Genomic DNA, 26,854 nt, shown 5'->3' on the forward strand with positions numbered 1-26,854 from the left:
TTCCCAGAGACACTGCCTCACCCGTTGGGTGAAGTTAGCGGCCAAGGAAAGCCGTCAGAAGCACCCCCTGCCTTTTTTCATATACGCGGCATTCAGAGGCCCCACACCACCACGTTCTCTGGAGGACACTTCAGGCCAGCTCTTGGTTGTCACCCGGTGGCCCCCAAAGCTGGCATTCCCAGCCGGGCTTCATCCCTTCTGCGAGGACGCCTCCCCCCTCCCTCAGTCTGTCAGGCACTTGGCTCGAGAAACACCCACCATGAGTAAGGGTTTTGCTTCCTGTTTCTCATTTGCAATTTTTCCTCATCTTGCAGAATTCGGAAGCCTGAATAACCTTCAGTCCTACTTGCTCGAACTTGGCGGAACATTTCACTAACTACTTTGGCCCCAGAGTACCGAGCAGAGCACATATTTACTATTCTCCAGGAGAGTAACTTGAACACTGTGGGGATAGAAAGTGCCACGACCAGTGGGTCGGGAACAATTCCTTCCTTCAGCACAGTCAGGACCAAGCAGCTCTGTGAGCTCGGCCCCGCCCTCCAACCCCAATCTGGTAGCTACCCTGCAGCCAGAACACCCCCGGAAAAGCACAGATACGGTCCGTTCAGAGCCCCTTGTTCCACAGGCCCGGCTCTGGTGTCATCTCCCTCCACTGTCCTTACTCCCAGCACCTCCAGTGGCGGGTCTGTCCCCCAGGCCTCCTTCCCGGTCTCAAGAGCAAGACCGTCCCCTTTCACTGAGTAACCTCACACTGTCTTAGCTCCGCGACCACTTCCTCAACAAGCCTCCCTTAGTCTCTGAAGGTCATGCCAGGCCCCCGCATCTGTCTGCCCGACTTGACGAGAATCTCCACGAGGCCCGAGACCCTATCTGCCCACTCACCACTCTGTACCCAGGTCCTAGGGTATGGCAAAGGCTGAGGCTCGATAAAGAAACCACGAATATACTGCAGATGCTGGGCATCAGCGATGATGAAAGGGGGAACAAGAGAGGCACTCGCGAACTAGTAAAAGAAGGCTGTACACAAGCAATTACGATCAGGAAACAATGATTTGCCATCATAAAAAGATGCATATAAAGGCTGTGGGGAATCGCATCTAAGAAAGCTGTAAGATAGACCTTTTTAAAATAAATACCTTTGGGGCGCCTGGGTGGCGCAGTCGGTTGGGCGTCCGACTTCAGCCAGGTCACGATCTCGCACTCCGTGAGTTCGAGCCCCGCGTCAGGCTCTGGGCTGATGGCTCAGAGCCTGGAGCCTGTTTCCGATTCTGTGTCTCCCTCTCTCTCTGCCCCTCCCCCGTTCATGCTCTGTCTCTCTCTGTCCCAAAAATAAATAAATGTTGAAAAAAAAAAATTTTTTAAAAAAAGAAATTAAAAAAAATAATAATAAAATAAATAAATACCTTTAAAATAAAATACCTTTTTCATTTCTTATCAACAACGTTTCAAGTCACCTTAGGGTGGTCTAGATATAACCTAGAACCTTGTTTATTTTAAAGCCGTATATAGGAGAACTCACTGGAAACTTACTGACGGCCATCAGCACCAAACTGCTCATTACCAAGAACTCACAGACAGTCAGGATGGCGACCAAATCATGGATTGTCCAAAATGGAACAATTCTCTCTCTTTTTTTTTTTTTTTAAGTTCTATTTATTTTGAGAGAAGGCGCTAGCAAGGGCGGGGCAGAGAGAGAGGGAGAAGTCCCAAGCAGGCGCCACACCCATCGTGCAGAGCCTGACGCGGGGCTTGAACTCACAAACCATGAGATCATGACCTGAGCTGAAACCAGGAGCGGGACGCTTAACCAACTGAGCTACCCAGGTGCCCCCCAAATGGAACGCTTCGAAGTGTGAATGGGGCCTTATAAATAGTCATACCTTGCCTCTAACCAGATGTAAAGAGGAACTGCCCCTAGGAAAACCAGGATGTGGGGCTGTTCTGGTTATAGGAGATAGCTGCTCTTTTATTCAAAATCCTTAGACCAGACAGGTTTCAGAACTCAGCGGTATGGGGATATCAGAAATATGGTGCATATACCATATAGAACAAGAACACCCCCAGCAATATCTAGAGAACCCCTTAATCTACACAGTCATATTCTGCAGTAAAACGTGAACATTCACACTGATTGGAATTAGTGAAAGCTACGAATAGCTCTGTGCCAATTCAGGGCAGACCATGCTGCCAAATGAGTCATGACAAAAACTTTCAGTTTTCAGGGTTTTTTGGGATTGCAAATAAGGGATGCGGGCTCTGTAATTAATTTCAAGTTATTTCTATCCTTGGAATATATTAGCGTTCCCACGTTACACAAGGAAATCAGCATCTTCTTCCTTAAACTGTACTTACGTTATAAATTAATCTGGCACACACTCTACTTAAATTAGTGAATAATAGCATATTTTTGTCCTGAAATCGAAAAGTTTAATGCAAACTTCCTTTGCATGAAAGTAGGATATTTTTATAACATTTGAAATCTTAAGTAACCACTGAAAAATTATTATTGCCTTTACGCTACATCTACCTAGCAATATGGATATGTTTTTCCTTTTCCGATCTAATGTATAAAATATTTATTTATAAAATAAGAAAATCCTTAAATAGAGATTCAAATTTCTCTCAGGGGTGCCTGGGTGGCTCAGTTGGTTCAGCATCTGACGTCAGCTCAGATCATGATCTCACGGTTCCAGAGTTCAGGCCCCACGTCAGGCTCTGTGCTGACGGTGTGGGGCTTCAGATTCTCTGTCTCCCCTTTCTCTACCTGTCCCACACTTGCTCTCTCTCTCTCTCTCAAAATAAATAAATAAACATTTTTTAAAAATTTCTTTCGGGCGCCTGGGTGGCCCAGTCGGTTAAGCATCCGACTTCAGCTCAGGTCACGATCTCGTGGTCCGTGAGCTCGAGCCCCGCGTCGGGCTCTGGGCTGACGGCTCAGAGCCTGGAGCCTGCTTCCGATTCTGTGTCTTCCTCTCTCTCTGCCCCTCCCCCGTTCATGCTCTGTGTCTCTCTGTCTCAAAAATAAATAAAACGTTAAAAAAAAAATTTTTTTTTTTAAATTTCTTTCAAACATCCTCCCTAGGGTTCCTTTACAATGACAATAGTAATGACATTGTTCCTTCCCCTATAGCATTTTAAACATTTCATTTCCAAAATTAAATTTATTACCAAAAATAATTTTATGAGTACCAAGTTAGAGCAAGTTTATTTATTTTGTTTTTGTTTATTTATTTATTTGTTTTGTTTTGAGTGGAGTATGAGTGGGTACAGGAACCATTCTCCCATTTCACAGAAGCCCTACTGCTCTGTGGCCACCATCTTGGGAAACACAAGGACTAAATACCTACAGTGGCACAAATGCAAACTGACTCAAAGAAGTGTCTGGAAAGTTTACCTGCACCATTTTTAAAAATCACTTAAAACCACTTTGAATGAAAGCACAGATATCATTGCAAATGTGAGAAGTACAATACACACTGGGTTGCTCGGGGTCTGTGGAATGTGGGCAGAAATTCAGTTCACAGATCCGTGGGCACATGTGAAGAAAGCAAACACACTAAGGCTAACAACGGTCAAGGTGAAGACCTCCCAGAGACCTTCCTCCCATAAGGGCCAAAGCACTTATATCAGTGTTTACATTTACTGACTTGAATTGTGTATAAATATATGCATTTTTGGAGGCATTTTTTTGGCCTCCAAAAAAACCGCTCTTCTGATTTTTCAGATCACGATGGTGGTAGGGATATCCATAGAGCATCTGTGATGCACCTGCTATTAAAGTCTATGCTTTATACACATGATCTCATTAACTCTCACAGTAACCCTATGAGGTAGGCACTCTGATCATTACCATTTGAGGAAGAAGAAGCTATGGCTTCGCCCTGGCCCGAGCTGATTCCCCATCACAGCTCCACTATCATGAGAACCGAGTGTCCACAAGTAGGCTTCAACCTTGAGTGGACAGTGCTCATCTATGCGTGCCCTTTGGGCCCTCAGACATAAATGCTAGAAAGCTGGTGTCCAAGCTTCACTCGGATACCGCGCTGGTTCTGACAGCTGCTTCCACAAGTCAGGAACATTTCGGGAACGTGAGCGTTAAAGCCACCCGGGGGGCTGCAGATCAGAAAGGAAGCACACAGCCACAGTTGTCGCATTTCCCAACACTTTCTGTTTCATTTGCTCTTTGCTCTGAGGGAGTGCAATGAAGAATACAAATCACCCACAAGCAAGGATGGAACAAGATAAGTGAGCTGTCTGGGGCTTTTTCTAAATGAGGAAGTCTTCTGACCCTGTATGACCCAAGGGCTGCAATGATGACAACACTTTTGGGGGAGGGGGTGTGATCTATCCCACCAGGTCCGCCAGCAAAGATAAACATGGGTTTTAAACCTGGAGTCCCTAGACCGAACTTTGTAAAACCTTCGCCTCCATCCGACCCCGTCCCTCTGGTGATGTTGGCAACCTCATGATGGCAGGAGGCAAGGGGACAATGAGGTTACAAGGGTAGGAGGTTTAATCCCGCCTCCAGCCTTTTTTAGCCTGCAGAATGAGGCAGGGGAGAACTGAGGAAAGTGGCCACTGAGCTATACAGTTTCCTTAGGAACGTACAGACCATTAGGCGCCTGGGTGGCTCAGTCGGTTAAGCGTCCAACTCTTGGTTTTGGCTCAGGTCATGACCCCAGAGTTGGCAAGTTCGAGCCCCGCACCGGGCTCTGCGCTGGCAGTGCGGAGCCTACTTGGGATTCCCTCTCTCCTCTCTCTCTCTCTCTCTCTCTCTCTCTTTCTCTCTCTCTCTCTCGTCCCTACCATGCTTGCTTTCTCTCAAAATAAATAAGTAAACTTAAAAAATAAAAAGAATGTACAGACCAAAGGTTTTGGTTCAGGGAAATCATTCTGCACCTATCCTTTCTAATGCATCAAGAATGAGGGTTCAAGAGATTATATCCATACCTAGGGATTCATCGAAGGAAGGGGCTCATCACAGCATCACGTTGTTAATTTTCTCACACCGGCTGCTGTGGAAGTAACAGAGCACAAAAGGCAACAGTGTGCAATGTGGAGTCTGGTTGAGATGCTGGGTTCCAAATCCTAGCTCAATCATTCAGTAGCTGCGTGACGGACAGGTAGCTGACCTTATCTGTTCTCTCCTTTGCAAGGAGTAGGTGAGGAAACACGTAAAACATCTAGAATAACTCTTTATAGCTCACATGGGTTATGGTATAAAAAGGTATAAAATTTCCAGACAGCAGCTTGGCTATAGGTATCAAAAATTTTAAGTGGCATCCTTTGACCCAGCCATGTCGCTTCTAGGAATGTTTCCCAAGCAATTTAAACAATCATGTGTGAGACGTGTAGTCTTAAAAAAAAAAAAACTATAATAAGCATGAAATCTGTTGCAAATACAAAGATAATATCCTTTCTTGTAAAAAAAAAAAAAGGCTGTATGCAGATAAATTATTTCCCAGATACATCTGAATTATGAGAATCTAAGAACAGTTTTAAATCCATCACCTTTTTTGAGTATTTTCCAGAAGAATTCATAGAAGGTGATAAGGACCTAAAAGGGCAGAAACACGCTGTGACTACTGGTCGTGTTTGGGCCCGGACGCCAGTACCTAGATGGCATCCGATTCTGCAATTCAGCAAAGCGAGAATCATGGACAGATTTCAAAGCATATGGACTCCGGCTCGTACTGCATGTTCAAACCTTCTTTCCATATGGAAAACAGGAAAACAAGCGACCCTAATTTTCCCTTAATCAGCATGTCCTCTGAGCACTGCCTTTGCAGAACAGGAGAAACACTCGGAAAGGCACAGCGTCTCCTTTCGGGACTTAAGAGTTCGCTTAAGACTGCCTCTCTTTCCATGGATACGTTGGTGGCCGTGAAGCCACCCATTTTAGGCCAGCCCGAAAAAGGCATCGCGTAGTCCTCAAGGTTACGCCAGGAATGTAGGAAAGACATTTAATAAGACAGTGCACGTGAGAAAAGTGTGAACAACACAGTGGGTAAATGAGACACACACACTAGCTGGGGGAGAAGGAGCAGCGCAGGGAGTCAGACAGGACCCGAATTCCCTGAATTGTTTTTTCTTTTTTTTTTTTTTTAAGTTTATTTATTTATTTTGAGGGGGAGGGGAGGGGAGGGGAGGGGAGGGGAGGGGAGGGGAGGGGCGGGGCAGAGAGAGGGGAGAGAGAGAGAGAATCCCAAGCAGGCTCTGTGTCACCAGCGCAGAGCCCGGACTCGAAGGTCAGAATCCCAGGACTCTGGAATCATGACCCAAGCCAACATAAAGAGTCACATGCTCAACCTGACAGAGCCACCCAGGCGCCCCTCCCTGAATGGCTGTTACCACTCAAGTCCTCTTCACTCAGCAGACCAACAATGGGTGTGTTTTGACACACTGTGGATACAGCAAAGACAAAGGGAAAGGGGCGGGAGGAAAGAAGAGAGGGCCGTGCTTTCGGTGCTTAGCTCTGAAAAGGCAAGTTAACAGGGATTTTCAGAAGGACCAGCCTACTGGAACCTTCTAAGAAAACCTATCTGCATAAAATGACACAACTGTTTGCTGCCATCTGATTTCAAATCCATTACTGGCAGACTGTGATGAAAATCAACGCCTTCCCCAAAAACAGTTGCCTGGAAATGATTTGCTCTGAAAACGGCTGACTTTGAAGGGCACTGTCTATCTTTCCCCCTGGCTGAGAATAAATACTTCCCTCCCTCGGTCTACATCCACAGGCTGTGCCTGAGGCTGTGCCTGGACAGTCTCCTTCCTGCTGCCACTTTTCCTTTGAAGATCTTCTTTGAGTTGTCCCCTCAGCCAGTAAGCTCTCAACAAAGGTATTACTATGACGATGACGATCTGCTATTATTATCATTATTACAGAGCCATTCAATTCAGCTCTTTATGTTCAAATCAGGTGGAGACCCAACACATAACCAACTCCGGCACTGGAGCATTCAGGAGTTTGCTTCCATCGATAAGTTATCCTGATCGCCAATGAATTCCATTAGCGTCGAGCCAAAACTGCTACCCAGTCTGAGTACAGAAATACCCCTGAGCCAAGAGCAAATATGTCCCCACCAGCTGCAGAACAGTCTTCAAATATTTCTAAACAACACTTCCTGGACAAGTTCCGGATCGAACCGGAAGCTGAATCTGGTGCCCACGGTGTGGTCACCATTCCCTCCTCCTGCCAACCCCTCCCAGGGCCATACTGGTTGCCTTCCTTCTCCTTGCTGAAACAGGATGGGCTCCGCAGCTCAGATTTGGTGCCGAGCTCACCTGGATTCGAACCTCACCACCCACAACCTGTTAACTTCTCCAGATCTCGGGTTCCTCATCTATAAATAGAGATCTTAATGGCAACGTGGCGACATCTCTGAGCAAGAGCTAGATGAGGAGGAAGACGGGATGACTGCTTTGGCCTCCTCTAAGACGTCCCCCCACAAAATTTCAAACATGGAGCCAGGCCTCCATCTAGTAGAGTGGACAAAGACAGATTCTCTCACAAAGGAACGGGGGAGTACCCAGGGTCCATCTTCCGGAATACTAGCACGGTCCCCACCGTACACAGTAGCGGCCAGATTAATCTTCCGAACCGCTGTCTCCCCTGGCACAAAATCCTTCAGCGGCTCCATGAGGCCCACAGAATAAAATCTGGGCCATAACTCAGCCTGTCCTACCTTTCGGGCTTCATATCCCACCACTTCCTCCCAAAGCTCACAGCTTAACGAACTTGAAAACAGGCATATCCCTGTATAAAGTCCTTGTGAGCAGGAATCTCATCTTATTCATCTTTAAACCTTCACAGGTATCAAGCACAGTGCCTTGCAAATAACGATATGCAGTAATTAATAATTATTTATTGATCGGTGTTGGGGAAGGTCATGGAAAAGACGGGACCGCCAGCTGACCTGTGAGCAGGACCTCACCAATAGGAGGCTCCTCGCCCCCTCCTCTGCCCTTGGAATGTGGCTTCTGCTTGCCTTTCCTGCTCCCAGAAGCTCCTCCAAGGACACAGCCTTGAGATGGTGATGTCATGTTGAGAACACCTGCATGGTATACTGACTGAACCCAGTTAAGGCCTCTATGTAAACTTCGAAGGTCTGGCGGGCAGGTGCAGGGATCTAATCATCTTGCTGCAGCCAAGACAAGCCTCACAGGAAGTGCCCTTTGCTTATTAAAACTGCCACCTACCTCCTCCCTCATCTGCCTCTGCCCTCTGAGTTCAGGGGCCAATTGCAGATTACAGCAGGGAAGCTGGCGAGAAGGTTGCAAACCAGTGATAAGAAAGTGGAAAAATCCCTCCTGGAGAACCCACGGTTGGCAGGGGCTGGGGAGGAAAAAGCAGATGATATGAACTATGTGATGTGATGGAAAAAACTTACTATGAATAAGTGGTAAGTAAGTAGGGGGAAAACTGATTGCGAAAAGCAGGCGACATGAAGAAGAATTTTGCTACGTTCGTGACATTTTCCAGATAAATCGAGCTCAGTATGTTAACAAACTTTTGAAATATATTTACTCAACTTTTCATTTAAAAAATCCTGGGGCGCCTGGGTGGCTCAGTCGGGTTGAGCGTCCGACTTCGGCTCAGGTCATGATCTCACGGTCTATGGGTTCGAGCCCCGCATCGGGCTCTGTGCTGACGGCTCAGAGCCTGCTTCAGGTTGTGTCTCCCTCTCTCTGCCTCTCCCCCACTCTCACTTTGTCTCACGCTGTCTCTCAAAAATAAATAAATGTAAAAAAAATTTTTTTTAATAAAATAATTTTATTGGGGCACCTGGGTGGCTCAGTCAGTTGAGCGTCCGACTTCAGCTCAGGACATGAGTTTAAGCCCCACATCGGACTCTCTGCTGTCAATGCAAAGCCCACTGCGGATCCTCTTGTCTCCCTGTCTCTCTCTGTCCCTTCCCCACTCTCACCCTCCCTCTCTCTCAAAAAGTAAATAACATTTAGGGGCACCTGGGTGGCTCAGCCAGGTAAGCGGCTGACTCTTGGATCCAGCTCAGGTGATTATCTCACGGTTCGTGGGTTCAAGCCCTGCATCGGGCTCTGTGCTGACAGTGGGAACCCTGCTTGGGATTCTCTGTCTCCCTCTCTCTCTGCCCCTCCCTGCTCTGTCTCTCTCTCTCTCTCTCTCTCTCTCTCTCTCTCTTCAAAAAAAAAAATAAATAAACATTAAAAAAAAAAACCTTACCGAGCCAGGTACTCTAAAAAGCCCTATGTGCCAAGCGCAATGACCATCTCGGACGGGGGTGATACAAAGGTGATGAGGGCATGATCTCCATCCTCAGAGTTGACACAGCAGTGATGGACTCGGGCACATAAGCAACCAACTCCAAAATGAGGCATCTCGTCCTGAAGGTGACTCTAGGGAAACAAACTGAGGACGGTGGAACTTTCGACGGGGCACTTCAGGATGCCTTCCATCCCATGACAACTCAACAGCGGCATTCAACACCACCGGCTCCTGGTTCGCTCTCTGCAACAGACTCCCCCACCCTCAACGCCATCTCATTAGCTTCACAAGAATGTGCCCCTGAGTTTTATAAAGGTGACTTTTTTGTAGAGGGCATTCCGGGGGTGTTTTACTGGGAAAAACCCAGAAGAGCTAACTCTGGGAGACTTCAAAGAAGAGGGGCCATCTGAACTGGGCTTGGGGAGATCAGAGATCCTCAGGTGAAAAGAAAGGAAGAACATTCCAGACAAAAGGAAGAATAACAACAGAGGCAAGAGGGAGGAAGTGTACGTGGCAGGATTGAACCGGTAACAGGGAGAGGCTGTGCCACAGGGAAAGGGTGGAAGCGGGAGAGACACAGCCGGAAAGCCCGTCCAAGACTGGCTAATTAACAGAGAGCCATTTGTTCGGCCCCTTAACAAGGGTCCCTGTTGACTGATGAGGGGAAACACCCCATACACCCCTGGGCACACGTGAACATGGCTGATGTGCTTTCCACCTGCTGTCCCGTCCTGTTCTTTACTAGGCAACACAGCACACGAGCCCTGCTAGCTCTAAGGTACTACACGGGCCCGTGGGTGGACGGGAGATAACAAACGGAGAACTAGGTCAATCATTACAATTTAATTCAACCAATATTTATCGAGTGCTGGGTGTACGCGAGTCATTTTGCTGAGCCCTGAGGAACCCATGACGGTACTCCAAAGTTTATCTAATCAGAGTCGAGAAGGCAGCCATGAATAACAGATGCAGAATGTGATATCTGTAATATAACCCAGAAAAATCTAAGGCCTTTGAGTAAGATCTTCAAACCTTATCCCCCCAATGAAGCGGAGAGCCCAGCAAATCTCCATCATGCTATCAGTGCAGCCAGTCAACCAAGCTGACGTGGCCTCCACACCCGATGGTGGTGCCATTTTGGCTTCAGCCGTGCGGAGGGAATGCAGATGGGAAGGGGCCTCAGCGAGGTGCAGCCAACACCACCAGTTTCCTCTGAGCTTCCCAAGTGCCCGTAGTTTGGGCTTGACCCTAACGATCCATGCCCCAGCCCTTCCATGGCCTTCTGTGGGCATAACTCAGAGACCGTGAACGAGCATACCTCACACCTGGACAGGGAGGAGCCTCCTAAGCCACAAGCCAGTCTCACCACCCAGGGGAGAGCGGGATCCCCATCACATGTGAGCCAACAGGACGCCCGTCCTGAAAACTTCCGCTGTGCTCATGCGTGGTTTTGGGGCACCTCACCATCCAGTGTCTCGGTGCTCCAACTTGGGTCTCTCATCCGTATTAAGGACAACGGTCTACTGTGGACCTGTGCATAATCCCTTCTCTCTCTTTATAAACCAAACCAAAACAAACAAAAGAGAGTACAAAAAAATATTTTCATACCTGTGCATTACTTCCTCTTAGAAACGTATCAAAGCACCCCAAAGACAGGCCTGGTTATCATCAAAAACACAATCTGGCCCCTTCTGCAAGGCCCACGGTGCGTAGGAACAACCAACGCATGCCCCCTTACATCTCCTCTCAAAAGCGACAGGCTCTCGGTCCTGCCACCCCCGGGCCACAGTAATTACCTACCATTTTCCAAAACGTAAGGGGAAAATGTTCCCAATCCTTTCAATCACCTTCCACACCCCCCCCCCCCTCAAAACTTGCTCTGTCCTCAAAACAAAGCCTTTCTCTACTGGGAAACACGGGAGCACAGAACTTGAGGTAGCTGTGGCCACCCAGACTGTCCCTGTCACTCCCGGGATCCATCTAACCCCACCACATCAGACCACGCCCCATGTGCCAAGAATGGAAGGCCTTTTCAACCCATGTCACCTTTGCTCTTCCTCTTCTGTCAACCAAAGATGCCCCGCTCGCCCTTTGGCCACCAGTCGACACCGCCATCGGCCATCGTCTTTCTGGCAGGTGGGAAGTAGGGAGTGAAGCACACCCCGTTTCGCTGGTCAAAGACACAGCGCCTTGGGCTTGCTGTGCTTTTATGAAGCACACATTTCATTCTTTCTGTTACTACAGATGGTTATCTACACGCCTGTCTCTCTAAGTAAATGATAAGCTCTTTGAGAACACGAAATTGTCAATTTTACATCTCTGCAGCCCGGTTCAAAAAATGTCTCCCGAAGGAATTAAATCTCCTGAGAGTTTCCTTTAAAATACGTGCTTGCAGAAAGGGGTCTTCAACTTGATTTCGTCATGATCATATTTGTTTTCCTAGTACTTGAGGCTAATTTTGAGGACTTTTTTTTAAAGCCTGGGTCCCACACCAGAGGGAATATAAGTTTCCCCCCTCTGCCTTACGTCAGAGACATTATGTATCTTCTTCCCAATTATTTAACAATTCACTCTTAGTTATGATCCATATGTTATCTTCCCAGGTCGTACGATTTAATGAAAACCAACTCTGCAGAAGGATCAGGTGAGATGAAAAATTTGAGCACAACATAAAAGCAACCCAACAATAAATTTGCTATTGTACAGTTGTGGTATTTCACTGAATTTCCTCATCCACTGTAGCTCTCGTAAGAACAAATAAACGGTTCCTCATTTGGTCGATAATTCACAACAAATACACAAATGCGTTCATTTTACTTTACAGATCTGTTATTACAGCAATCAATTTGTCTTCATCCACACAAGTAGTAGTATTAAACCATTATTGGATGTATTATATTTAAATGCTCATGCTCCAAATGCTATTCTAAGGCTGCTTTTACTCGCTTTTTATTTTAATGTTTGTTTATTTATTTGGAGAGAGAGAAACAGAGAGCAAGTGGGAGAGGGGCAGAGAGAGGGGGAGACAGAGGATCCCAAGCAGGCTCCAGGCTGTCCGCGCACAGCCCGATGCGGGGCTCGAACTCACAAACGGCCAGATCATGACAGGCTACCTTCACTCACTTTTATCCTCATACCACAGTGGTGATGAACCTGTGAGCAGCCACTACAATTAATTCACTACCATATTCGGGCACTGCTGTGCTTCCTCTAACCAGAAATTTTAGAATTCAAAGTACAACACACAAAAAAAGTTAATTCTTTACGACAGAGTCCAACAAAACATACCAAGTACTTCATCTGGCCACCAGATCCTGGGCAGGTCACTTGATTTCTCCAGCTAAAAAACCGATGGAGCAGACTATAATCTCTAAGGAAACTTCCAATTCTAGTATTCTATGAGATTAAGTACTTTTATCTGATTCCCTATTTACCAATCCACCCAAATTTACTTCCTGCAACATAATTTAATTCCTCAATAGGTGCTTTATCAACAATGTTGCTTTTACAACATTGCAAAAAAATGTTTTAACTTCCTTTTAATGTTGATTTATTTTTGAGAGAGAGACAGAGAGCAGGCAGGGGAGGGGCAGAGAGAGAGGGAGACACAGAATCCGAAGCAGGCGCCAGGCTCTGAGCTGTCAGCACAGAGCCTGACGCGGGGCTCGAACTCAGGAACTGCAAGATCATGACCTAAGCTGAAGTCAGACGCTTAACCCAACAGAGCCACTGAGGCGCGCCATCATGACAAAATTTTTTAAATGATTTTGTGCCGTATGCTACTCACACTATGAAGACGGGGGAATCATTATCAGCTTTGAAGACCATCTAGCACGTCATTTGGGAACCCACAAAAAGAATGACATAATCCTACAACTCAGCAACAAAAAAACCAAATAACTGATTCAAAAATGGGCAAAGGATTTAAGCAGACATTTCTCCAAAGGAAATCTACAAATAACGAAGCACATGAAAAGATGCTCAACACCACCACCTAGTAGGGAAATGCAAATCAGAAGCCCAAGGAGATACTGTTTCACATCCATCAGGAGGGCTACTGAAAGAAAGAAAGAAAGAAAGAAAGAAAGAAAGAAAGAAAGAAAGAAAGAAAGAAAGAAAGAAAGAAAGAAAGAGGGAGAGAGAGAAAGAAAAACAGAAAATAACAAATGTTGGCCAGGATGTGGAGAAACTGGAACCTTCATGCATTCCTAGAAGGGCGTAAAATGGAATTGCCACTGTGGACAAGTTGGGTGGTTTGTCAAAATTTTGAAACCTGGAATTACCAGATGATCCACTGCATTGAAAGAATGGAAAGCAGGAACCAGGCCTGATACTTTCTGCAGGAATGATTACTGCGGCTAAATGGTAATAATAACAATGCAGGCAACCATCAACAGATGGATGGAAAAACAAAATGTGGGACTATTACTCAGTCTTAAAAAGGTATGAAGTTCTGGCACATGCTACAACACAGATGAACCTGGAAAGCACTCTAAGTGGGGAAAAAAAAAAAAAACAGTCACAAAAGGACAAATATTGTAGGATTCCACGTATATGAGGTAGCTAGAGTGATCCAATTCATAGACAGAAAGTACGATGGTTGTTGCCAGGGGCTGAGGGCAGCGGGGTTCTTGTTCACTCAGTACAGAGTTTCTGGGTGCCCGGATGGCTCAGTCAGTTAAACATCTGACTTCAGCTCAGGTCATGACCTCGCGATTCGTGAGTTCGAGCTCAGCATCAGGCTCTGTACTAATAGCTCACAGCCTGGAGCCTGCTTCAGATTCTGTGTCTCCCTCTCTCTGCCCCTCCCCTGCTCCTGCTCTGTCTCTCTCAAAATTAAGTAAACATTAAAAAAAATAAAAACAAAAATAGGCACAGAGTTTCTGTTGGAGATATTAGTAAGCCCTTGGGTGGACAGTGGTGACACCTGCGAACACTGTAAACGCACTTAACGCCACTGGATTATATGCTTAAAGATGTTTGTAACGGTAAATTTTATGTTACATAACTTTTACCACAATAAAAAGAAATATGAAGGCAGGCATTTGTGAATTCGCTGCTTGCTCCACTATTGCCTTTGGTCCCATCATGCATGACAGTTACTCTTTGATTCCAGGCAACTTGAAGTATTGACTGGCACGTGTGCTTGTGTGTACTTGTGTGCACACACACACATGCACACACCCAAAGAATGAGTGAGCAAGAGAGGCAAAACGAGGATTTTCAAATTTCAGTAAGGGCCAACCTCCCTTTCATGGCGAGGATAACTCAAACCAAGTGAGGACAGAGCCTCTCCTGGACGTACAAAGAAAGGGCTAGATTCTCCCAGCACCGACCTCCGGGGCGAGAGCACAGCAGTAAAATTTATTAGCAGCACTGCTGGCTACGGGGTCTACCTTGAGGGAAAAGGAAGTAGACGGCGGAGATAGCTATCAGGACTTACCCACATGGTTTTCCTGAATGACAAAAGACACCAGACAACAGTTGAATTCTACACGCCAAACGAAATGTGAAAGAACTGTGGAAAAACAACAGTAACGACAAAGCAATATGTTGTTCTATGCCTACGATAGAAGAATCTGTCTTTTAGAAAATAAAATGGATACGCCCGGCCAAAATTTTGTCATATTAGCACTGTTACTTCCCCTACAATCTGAGACGACGCCACATGGCCCACGGAGGACTCTAGAAGGTCCAAGACACATGTCCAAGAGCACCTTCCAGAACTGGGGTCTTAGACGCCTGACTGCTTGACTGTGTTTTAGCTAGCTGTTAAAATTAGCTACATCCTTACAGCTATATCCTCATGGCGATATCCTCTGCCTAGCTACCTCAAATCCAAGCTCATTACGTTTTTACCTTTTTGCACCTCCCTCTCCACAGAGTTGGCACTGAGTCAATAGCTGTGAACCACGTCACTCAATCATCAAAATAGTCCATTGCTCCGGTGGAATGGCTCATCTCAACCCAAACTGCAACCTGACTTTAAAGAAATTTAAAAAAAAGGGGGGGGGGGCGCCTGGGTGGCTCAGTCGGTTGGGCGTCCAACTTTGGCTCAGGTCACGATCTCACGTTCCATGAGTTCGAGCCCCACGTTGGGCTCTGTGCTGACAGCTCGGAGCCTGGAGCCTGCTTCAGATTCTGTGTCTCCCTCTCTCTCTGCTCCTCCCCCGCTCATGCTCTGTCTCTCTCTTTTCAAAAATAAATAAACGTTAAAAAAAAATTAAAAAAAAAACATTTTTAAGACCTAATGTATTAAAAGCACCTGTAAGAGAGGCAAATCCTCTCCTACACCATTTAAAATTCATCCGGACTTCTCGAATCACCAGTATGACCAATTATTTACAACTCACACTCAAAAGTGGAAATGGCAGTTCATCTACATTCCCTACAGGGGCCTCCTTTGCAGGAGCCCCATTTCTACTTTTACCCTATCATGGAAGAAAGAAAGGAGGGCAATGCTGTCGGTGTTGGTCCCTGGGAACACCCAGGACACCCCACAAGTCCACAGTGTCCTTCTGGGGCAACAGCTTCACTTCTGACTTCTCTGTCTCCATTCTATCCTGAGGAGCTTAACTTTCAAGGTCAGCTAAACAATGCACATTGAGTTAAGTTTTCCCATATGAACAAAATCCCAACATTCCCCAAAAAGAGTCCATAAAGATTTACCTTCAGGATTACTATTTTAAAGTGAGCTTATACTTTCCTGTTCTTCTGTCAGTTGCAAATCCCCAAACCTACTAGAATTCACTTAAAACTAATCTACAGTGTTTTCATTGGAAGAAAGCAATCAGAAAAGCTCGGACCCACTGAGCAGCTGGGAATTTCTTTGCTGAAGGTTTGGTTTAGTCTTTATTTTTCTAGCTGCTGGCCCTGCTAACATGATTCAATGAAGGTCGTATTTAATCTCGCGGAGAAAAGCTACCTAAGCAGTTCTTTGGTAGGCTTCAGTAAAAATAAATTGCCTTGGCTCTGTGGAGAAGTCTGTTGCTTCAAACCAACAATGATAGTCAAAGGGAACAAATGAAGGCAACTGTAAAATACTGTACTTGACTTTAAAAGAATTTCACCGCATATACGTTATGGCTAAGTGTCTGTTAATAATAAAGTTATCGTCAATGACTAACCCACCAAGAAAGTAGCAGCTCCCAAATACACATCTCCAGTTTATCAGTGTGCGTAGCTTATTTACATGTACAGAAAGCTGTTAGTATACTCATCAGAACTTCAATGTCAAAGAAAGGGACAGGGCGCCTGGGTGGCTCAGTCGGTTAAGCGTCCAACTCTTGATTTCAACTCAGGTCGTGATCTCATCATTCATGGGATTGGGCCCCGTGTCCGGCTCCACGCTTAAAGCAGGAAGCCTGCTTGGGATTCTCTCTCCCTCTGTCTGCCCCTCCCCTGCTAGTGCACGTGCACGCACGCCCTCTTTTCAAATAAATAAATAAACATTTTTTAAAAAGAAGAAAGGGACTGGTAAGATTTTTGTCAAGTCCTGGGTACAAAGGAAGAAAAAAAAAACACAGTTTTTCACCTTCAAAATGCTGAACCCCTAATACAAAGTGACAAATCCTAATGCAAAGTGACAAATCTCAACGTTTATGTGCTCAATACATATGCCATTTGGTTTTGAACACAAAGTAGACAGATCTATGTCGCCCATTCCAAACTGGAATTCAGCCTTGTGAGCTAACCTTTGCTTCAGGGCTGAAAATCAAACCAACAAATATTTATCTAGCTCTTACTGCGTATCAAGTACTGGTGGGGAATGCAAAGAAATATAACACGATCCCTAGCTCACAAATAATTTGCCATGTAGGTGTTATAAGTGGAAAAACCCAAGGAATCAACTATTTTCTTAACAGTTCCAGAGGCTAGAAAAGATTCAAGGTGTTTGTGACTGATCGCCATGGAATGGTACATATGGCAGGTGACCTCTAAAGAAATTTGGAGCATTTTACTACCTTAGGCTGAAGAGATCGGGGTGGTGGGGGGGGGGGGGTTGTGGGGGGGAGGCAGGGAGGTGCAAGCAGTTATCACCAAATGACCGAATCACCAAAAGGACCACTCAAATCTGCTCTCCCTCAGTGTTCTTAGGTTTAGTCCTTGGATTACAACTTTTCCCCATACTTCCCCCTTGACACCTTGCTTCATTTCCTAATCCTGCACCACCTAACGTGACAGCCACACGTGGCTACTGCACTCTTGAAACGTGACCAGGCTAAATTCGGATGTGCCACACAGGTTTGTGAAAGACAATGCTGGATCTTGAAGATTCAGTATGGGAAAAAAAAACAAAAACAACAACAACAAACCAAATGACCTCATTAATAATTTCACATGAACCCCATGTTGAAATGGTAATATTTTGGACATCCTAACCTAAATAAAATATTACGGAAGTTAATTTTACCGCTTTCTTTTTACTTTCCTGACATGGCTACTAGAAAATGAAAAATTACGCACGTGGCTCATGTGTTATTTGTATTGGACAGTGTTGTCCTAATCAATACTTTTCTCTTTCTCAAGCTATGCTTTGGTATTCTGCCTCTGAAGTGCTAATGGTTGCACCCGTGAACAATTCAAAATTTGTAACAATCCAAAAATATCTCCAGTAGCTACCAAGGGATCAGAACTAAATTTTTTCTCAGACACAAATTAGGGATTTGGAGGATTCTGCTGGTGTGAAAAGTCTTCAGTCACACTCTGAGTCATAGCAAAAGTCATTCTCCAATAAAGGGTGTTGTGTGAGGAAATAAAACTTCCCTGGATTCTTCAGTGCTTCTGTGAGACACTTTAGCCACCCAGGACACAGGAATGTATGCAATATAAAGATAGAGAATGTATGGGATATAAAGATAGGGGATGTTTTTGGTTTTTTGTTGTTGTTGTTCAGGTTAGTTAACATACTGTGTGGTCTTTGTTTCAGGAGTAGAACCCAGTGATTCACCTCTTACATACAACACCCAGAGCTCATCCCCAAAAGTGCCCTCCAAGATAGGGAATGTTTGCATCCACTTCCCCTAGAAACACTTTATTTTTCACATGCCATGAAAATTGGATCTGTAGCCATTTGTCTAAATTAATTGCTCTGATCCAATAGGATAATTTAACCCTTATCTGCTCAAGAGGGCCAAAGGGATACAGCCTAGACTAGGTCCCTGGGTAAAGTTCCCAGGGTGCCAGGACATTTCAAAAGGAATGAAACCCAGATCTTAGAACACCTCTAGAAAAAAAAACCTTACATTCCAAAAGGTTAGGAGTAGAACCCTGAATCCTTTCCATTCCCTCTCAAAGGAGCAAAGGTGGTTGTTGTTGGGTCCCCGCCCCCCGTCTGTTTTTCCCTTGGCTGAGGAGACGGATGGTTGCTCTGATGTCATCTAGAGTGTAGCCCACACCCACGTTCCACCTGTTTTCCCAGCATCACCGGAGGCCCTGGGTATGGGTGATTATCACTGCAACATCATTCTGGCTGTTGTCCTGGCCATTGAGATGGATAAAGAATTCTTCTACCCCAGTGCCTTGTTTCTGCAGCATTCACATACAGAAAAGACATATCTGCGAAGTGGGGTAACATCTCTGACCCTCCCCGGTTTTTGACAAAACAGCGTGCCCCACCCTCACTGAGGAGCTGTCAACCTCAGTGACTTCAAGTAACAAGAGCTGAATCCAGACAAGGGCATCTCTCAGCCCTGGCTGGGAGAGCCCAGATTCTAGAGCCTGGCTCCAAACGTCAAGGCAGAAAGAGCTCAAGAATGGCCAAGTCCACATACAACATCCCCCTCAGTCGTGTCCTGATCTTACATTTATCAGAGATGACGTCAGAGGGGACACTACAGAGTCATCTCGAGAATATTTTTCTGGTTATAGAAGCCAGTGGTGCTGTTACCTTAATTTGCAAAACGCAAGTGTTTCAAGTGGGGAAAAAAGCCAAACACCCTCGATCCCACCATCAAAATATTTTCTTCTCGTTTTTTTTCTTTAATGATGTATATACAAATACACACACACATTTTTTAAATGGAATTAGAGTCACCATTAAGTATCTCTTTGTCTCCACTCAACATTCCTCACAAGCATTTTTCCATCATTAAATGCAAAAAACATGAATTTTCCAAGCTATCTGTACTCATTGTCTGGATGTGCCATAATTCACTTACATGTATTCCCATTGTTGGGTATTTAGGTTGTTTCCAAATTCTCACTATGACAAAAGCTAATTCAATAAACATACTTGTACATAAATCTTTGTCCCATTTCTGGTTACTCCACGTGACTAGGTTCCTAGAAGTGGCATTACTGGAACAGAGAGTTTTAACATCTTTAAAGCTTCAAGCATGTAACACCAGATAGAATTCCGGAAACTTCCTTGCCATGTCCAATCCCAACTGCAATACAGAATGCTTAGTTTCCAAATCAGTGACCTGCCGGACCCAGCTTCGGCACGCATAGCTCAGGCTTAACGTGGGTCAGTTATTCCTTTGGGAAACATCGAAGTAGCCCGTTCTGATTTCCTGACCCCCGGTGACCTCCTACAACCCGACAAGAATAAAACAGCAGCAAGGAAGACCAGCATGAGGCTAAGAGAGCTATTACAACATGTCTAAAAATTTTTATCACCATGTATCTTCCTCTCAGGGGTCCATGGTTGCCTCCAAAGGCAATTTTCGATGGAGTCTGAGGTCTCGAGTGGGGGTATCAATGCCTCCAAGTGCTCTGGCTCCAGCACTACGACCTCCAAGGTGGCTTCAACCACGCCCAAGTGGTAACTGTCCACAACCTCTTGTGAGCTTGCCTGATGTCGCCTGATGCGCTAGCGGTTCTCCCATCAGACTTCACCTTCCCCAGGATAAAAAGCCTTCATTCCAAAGTCGGACGTGGACGGTCCTCCAGTACGTCAACTTACCCTTGAGTCAGTATCCCTGAACTACCACCTTGCTCCCTGCCACCCCAAAACCCCTTCAGTGATATGTGTAGAGAGAGAAAATCCACCTGCCTGATTCCTTCTTCTCACTCTCTCTCTCTCTCTCTCCCCCACACGAGAATTCAGGAGGCATGATTCTACCCTACACCTATTCTCTTTTTCATCCCCTCACCGCCCCCCCCCAAAACCATCACCTTCCAATTCCCTCCCACTCCCATCCCATCCATCCGTGCACCCACTGGCACCCTACCCAGGTGTTGGGACACTGTTCTCCCCAGTGTTAATTTTCCTCACCCTGTTCAGTAATTCTAGGGTAAGGAGGGAAAAAAAAAAGCTCTCTTCAAAAATAACACGTTAGATATTGCTTGAAAAAAAAAAAAAGCCATGTGTATGCAGTCCCTTCTCACTCAAAAATGTCAATCTCACGAAATGGGAAAGTCAGCAGGATTCTAAGAGTATGGGGCCAGGACAGTGTATTCTATCTATAAAACATTTCTTTAGATCGTGCACAAACCTGACATTTGTTAGCTCAAATTAAATTGGAAGCTCATCTTTCCTTCCATCACACTGAGTGTGCAAGCGTAGCAACAGATTGCTAAGTACGCCTGAAAAGAAATTATTTATGAAGATTATACAGCAAGTAGTTAACTCTCAAAAAATATTGCTTTAATGAAAACTGGCCAGAACTTCATCACACAAAATCCCAGACGAAGATATCTCGTTGAACTACATCAGCCTTGCCCTTGAGATAAACATGCTCAGAATCCCTCCTCAGAAAGAATTGCACAAGCCGTGTTTCTCATAAAAATGGGGACAATGAGGCCTGCATAGGGCAGGAGGCAGCGGGGACATTTTTGCTGGACTCAAGTTTTGTTTATCAACGCCGAACACCAGCAGAGGTTCTGTGCTAGTTTCAGAACTCAGAAAACCTAAGGGGCCAGGAGTTTGTCTTAAAAAAGGCCGTCTGGGGTCTAAAACGTCAAGGTTCTCTACTTCGGGCCAAAATGAGATCAACCAGACTGGATCCTATTTCTCCCAAGTCAATCAGGAGTTCTCACCAGAAGTCTTCTACAATTCTAAATAATAAAAACAGAAATCCAAGTCTTCCTATGGAAACACAATTTATTTCATAGACAGAGGGAGAAAATCATTTAAAAAGGATGCTCGAAGGTGCGGCCCAAGGGGCCTTGCGGAGTCCTCTCCAGTGAAAACTGTATTATCTTATTCATTATATTATAGAAATTATAGAGAAATTATAGAGCATATAGAGCTTGGTGCCTGAGGGCTGGATTTCCTGCTTGGGTTTTTCCCTAGGTATTTTATATAAAATATTGGCTTCAGGTTTAAATCTGGAACCTATGGATAATTTATCAATCTTTTAAAAAAAATCAAGATTTATCCAAACTTCCTCACTTTCATTCCTACCAGCCACCCCCTTGAGGGCCAACCCTCAACCCTACCTTGGACAGACACTGTGCACCAAATATTGATCTCACTCAGGACAAAAGTAGGGCACATAGGGGGCAAACGGGCAGAAAGCCCTGACCTCCTACCCTATGTGAGAAGAATATGGTATCCCATACAGATGGAAAGAACTGATTTTATTATAGTAAAATTTTATTATATATTTTTATTATATATTTTATTATATATTGTATTTTATAATATATGATTTTATTATATATTATTACATAAAATATATAGTATAATAATATATATAATAGTAACTAACACTTCTTAGCAGTTATATTATTTTTATGTATTGCTTTATATACCTTAAAAATTTTTTCATATTTATTTTTGAGGGGGGGCAGAAGAGGGAGAAACAGAGAGAGAGGGAGACACATAATATGAAGCAGGCTCGAGGCTCTGAGCTGTCAGCACAGAGCCCAGTGCAGGGCTCGAATCCACAAACCGTGACATCATGACCTTGGATGCTTAACCAGTTTGAGCCACCCAGGTGCCCCTACTTTATATACTTTTACATATATATACTGTCTATTTTATTTATTTTCCCATACATAGCGTTGGGTACACAGTAAGCATTCAATAAATGAAAGTTAACCAGCTCCCATTAAAGGTGTTACAGCAAAATGCTAAAATTAGCTAGGGGCATACCTGTAATAAAAATAATGAATTTTTAAAGAGTGTGAAGCAAGGGTGAAGAAAATTCAGACCAAAGCATACTGAGCCTGAGAAGATTTATAACATACGTGGGAGCGGGGGGGGGGGGGGGGGGGGGGGAAGGGGGCGAGGCGGGGAGAAAGGTTGGGGGGAGAGAGAAATACATCAGTCCAATCACTGTTATTTCCATATCATTTGGTCTCCATGGATACCATCTAACTTCTCTTCTGACAGGAAAAAATTCACTGACATTATATTTCACTGTTAAATTCTTTGAAGCTTTACATAAAATAGCTATTCTGTGTTTAATTCCTTGCCATTACCCATATTATACTCTCAGGAGAAGTAAATCCCTTTTTGCTGAAAATTCTGTAGGAGAATGCCAGTATTTAATCCACAGTCTTGATTTCCTGGCTTTTTCACATTAATAATAATGACGGAATTCTGAAAGTTAATGCCTCACACATTTGTAACTGCTGCAACTTATACAACCTTCTTTCACACACAGTATCTCATCTGTTCCCCAAAGCAACCCTATCAGATATGCAGGTAACTATTATTATCACCTTCCATAGAACTAACCCCAAAAGGCAATCACTGTTATTTATCTTTTAGCTGTGTTATTATCAGCTCACCAACTACAAGCAATTTCTCAAGAAGGTAAAGGAAGTTGTCTTCCTGTTCCCAGTTGAACTCACGGAGCCTAGCACAGTGTCTGACACATAGTGAATGTCTCACGAATATTTATTAAATGAATAAATAAAGTGCTTTATCTGCTCTGAGTCCTTTTTGGTATAAAGCACAAAACAGAACCATGTCCCAGATACCCCATTTAGAGTTCTGTTCTCTATCAAAAGCAAATTGTGTGAAAATGCTCTCGAAACCACAGAGCTTATATTCGATAATCCTAAGAATAAAAGTACAACGTCCTTGCAAAAGTACCATGAAACAACAATGGATGCACATCTCAGGTTAAACATCCAAAGTCTCAAATTTTCCACGACTAGTTGTTAAGTTTAACACCCTCAACTAGCTTTAGCATATTGAATATTTGCCTAATACAGTACTTCAGAAAGCACAGTAAGAGAAGAGTGGGGCCATAGTTCACAGAGCTGCGCTTAGCACAACCATTTCTTTGCCACAATTTGCTTCCAATTTAACTACCAACTCTTACTTTCGATTACGGTGACATTTTTACAGGTAAGTAAGTCTGAAACAGGCAAAATTATCTTGAACTTTTGAAGATCAAAAGAAAAAAAGACAACTCGCGTTGGATGAAATATATAAATGTTTAATATTAAGAAGGAATTACAAGCCATCACAGAACAGGACTCCTGAATCTAAGAGGCCAGAATCTAACTTCTTACACAACAGGCTGTTATAAATTATAATCATTCACTAATAACAGCGACATTCCGGACTTTGCCACATCAATCGATAGATGTTCCAAGATTACCCCTTAGCAATGCCAGTTTAATTTCTAAACATTCCATCTCCGAGGTTTCCTGAGAAAAGACAAGTTTTTCCAAGACTTTTTAGGTTTCTATGTCCATCCCTCTCCCGTCCAAAAAAGGAAGGATGGGCGTTGAGAAAAGGAGAGAATCCTGAATCTGCGTGCAAGCTGCCGTGAAACAGGGATCACCCTCAAGGTCCTGGCAAGGAAGCGCGCGTCTGTCTAACATCAAGACGATCCACCTTTCGAACTCAAGTCTGTCACCAGACCCCTTCCTGCACCTGCCCTGAAAGCACCAAAAAGTGCAGGCTCCTAAGTTCCAATGCTACTTGCAATCGGGCTGAAAACTAATAAATGACTGCAGGCTTGACAGCAACCTTGGTGATTCCTGAAAATCCACAACAGGAAATGTAACTATCCTCCACCCTCCCTAGCCATTCATCAAAAGCAGACCGAGTCACAGCAACAGGGAGGCCAGTGGCGGAAGGCAAATGCCAGCACTTTTCCTCATTTAGAAACACTGCCTTCTTCCCAACCGGTAACCAAGGACGAGGAGCACAACCCACCGCCCGCACCGGAGGGAGGGGCTGAGGAGGGACGGAGCGGGTAACATGTCCCCAAGTTCCAAACACTCTACTCGGGGACTGAAAATGAGTGCTAGCCACGCCGCTAAAATGTGGCAACCTCGCCTGCCAGTCCCAGGGGGCACATCTGCAGCTGGTGACCGAGGCTTCTGCCTACAACCACGGACCCGAGCGCCTCACCTGGTGCCCGGAACACTGTCTTTGCGCCCGGCTCGGGCTGCCAGCCTCCTCCCCTTCTCCCCCTCTAACCGGGCAAGGGGGTAGGGCGGCAAACGTACCAAGACCCGGGGCCAAAGACAGATGCCGGCGCGTCCTGGCGAGGGGCTGAGTTACCTCCAGAGGCCCTTCGAACTTGCGGAGGCTTCCCGAGCCCCTCTCGCGGGCCGGCCCCCAGGCCGGGGCACTGAGCGCGGCCGCAGGCGGGCGGGCGCCACGATTGGCCGAGGCGGGCAGCGCTCGGTGGGCGAGCCCGGCCCGCGAGGCGGAAAGGAAGTGGCGGCCACGGCCGTGCACCAACCACGTTCGGCCGGCGGGCGAATGCCACTCGGCGCCCAGAGCGGGGTCGGAGGGCGCGGGGCGGGCACTCGCGTCCCCACCCCGCCGCGGCCCGCGCGCCCCAGGACCCCCAGGGGACGCCCGCCCCCACGCCTGCCAGCAGGGCGCCGCTCGGTCCCCGGAGGCTCCCCGCCCCCACCTCGCCCGCTCCGTAGCCGAGGCGGGTCAGGCCCAGCGCGCCAGGCCGGCCCGGGGGCGCCTGCGGGGACCCGGAGGCGCCCGGCGCTAGGCCGCGGCCGGGGCGGATGACCCCTTCCGCGCGGCGCCCTACCGGGACGCGCCGCCGGAACCCCCCGCGCGCCTGGACAAGTGCAGTGACAAAGCCCCAGGGCCAGGCCGGACGCTGGCCGGCGGGAAGAAGGACGCGGCGTCCCTCCGGAGCGGCGGTGGCGGCAGCGGCCCAGCTCCCGGGAAGCCGGGCGTGCCGGCCAGGCCCGGCGCCCACCCCCGCTCGGAGCCCGCCCGCCGCCCCCGGCCGCTGGCACCCGACGCCCGCGACCGTTCCCCGAGTCCCGCGGGCCGGCGAGCCCTGGGACCGCCGCGGGGCGCCCCACCAAGTTTCCTTTGGCCGCGGCGCCAGGCGCCTCTCCCGGCCGGGGCGCGGGGCGCAGGCAGCCGGGTGGACGGCGGGCTCCGGCTTATTCACGCTGGAGCTGCCCGGAGAGAGGCGCCGCCGCCGGACACCGTGAAGGACCCGCTCCCCTCCTTCGGATCCGGTGGCCACGGCGTCTGTAAACACACACACACGCACACACATGCACACGGTAATTTTGTTTTAAAAGGAGGCCCCACTCCGGCGGACCTGCACCCACACACACAACACCTGGGGCGCAGAATCACACAGAGCAGGTCTGTGTCCATGGAGCCAACCTCTCCGCATCTGCAAATCCAAAAGTGAAATTAAACCTCCACCAACCTCCTCCTCCTCCTCCTCCCTCTCTACCTCCTCCTCCTTGCAGCCTCAGCAGCCCCAGTAGCAGCAGCAACAGCAGCAGAACCTGCTTCCCCTAAAATCAGATGATCCGTAAGAGCTCCGACTGTTCCTCCAAAAATCGGCATTAATATTTATGAACCCCAGCATTCTCCGTCTGCAAAACACTGTGTCAAACCATCAGGACACGCGCACACATACATCCCCTCCAGTCCTCACAAACATGCCCTCGAGAAAAACACACACGCACAGTCACAACTATTATTTGAAAAAATGTTACCTCTCAGTGTGCTTTTTCACACTACCAATACAATTCCGCAAGGTTTAAGTGTTGCTAGGGTGTGTGAAATGGAAATGAAAGCCCGTCAGTTGAATAATCGCAGGAGCAAAACTAAAAGTTACTCCCCGGCTTGCCTGAGAACAGTCCAGATCGAAAGCAAAACAAGGAGAGGAAACTGCGAAGAGCTGAGGCTGGAAATCCCCCCACCCCCCGCCCTCCTCCCTGCCCGGCTCCCTCCCTCCCTCGCCTCCCCCCTCCGCCCTCCTCCCTCCGCCCTTCCTCCCCAGTGTTTGTTTCAAGCTTGTGCAACCCGGAGGTGGAGGCGGAGGGAGGGCGCGAGCGGCCGGGCCGGGAGGTGCGGAAGTTCGCCGCGGCTGTTCATTGGCAGGCCGAGCCGCTTTCATCATTTCTCGGAAAAGTCAATTTCATTTTCACTTCCCCACGGCGCGGCGGCGGGAGCAACAAGCGGCTGCTCGTGAGTCTGCCGTTGGCACACCGGGACGCTCACACTCGCCGCGCTCACACTCGAGGCGGGGTGGGGGGACGTGAGGGTCCCGGGGCGACCGGGAGCCCGCTTCGTTTCAGGGCCGAAGCTCGCGGCTGTAGGAGAGGAAAGCAGGTACCCGACCCTCCCTCCATCCTCAGGGTTACCTGAAGGTTGGGAAGGAAGGAGGAGGAGGGCGGCAGGGGGAGCCAAGGGGCTCTTGCCAGCCTGTTGGTGGGGCAGGTGTCAGTGGTGTTCAGCACCGCTGTGTT

At 46.8% G+C, this 26,854-nt stretch overlaps 1 protein-coding gene across 4 annotated transcripts in view; it reads right to left on the minus strand.

Moving 5' to 3' along the window:
- Positions 1–26,854, minus strand: part of IRF2 (interferon regulatory factor 2) — a 91,659-nt gene that overhangs the window by 60,692 nt on the left and 4,113 nt on the right. Inside the window, exon 1 of one of the 4 annotated variants that reach the window (XM_019422312.2) lies at positions 26,099–26,215. The exons of 1 other annotated variant lie outside the window; for it this stretch is intronic. Coding sequence is in view for 1 of the 3 variants with exons in the window: in XM_019422311.2 (XP_019277856.1) it covers positions 25,711–25,767 (57 nt within the window). In the remaining 2 variants the exon portion in view is untranslated. Of the gene's footprint in view, positions 1–24,610; positions 24,957–25,710; positions 25,789–26,098; positions 26,216–26,854 lie in introns of those variants that run through there. 2 more of the 4 variants (XM_019422311.2, XM_019422313.2) reach the window with 2 other exon arrangements.

Source organism: Panthera pardus, unplaced genomic scaffold (assembly GCF_024362965.1).
Source record: "Panthera pardus isolate Hobbes unplaced genomic scaffold, ASM2436296v1 HiC_scaffold_13, whole genome shotgun sequence".
Lineage (NCBI taxonomy): Eukaryota > Metazoa > Chordata > Mammalia > Carnivora > Felidae > Panthera > Panthera pardus.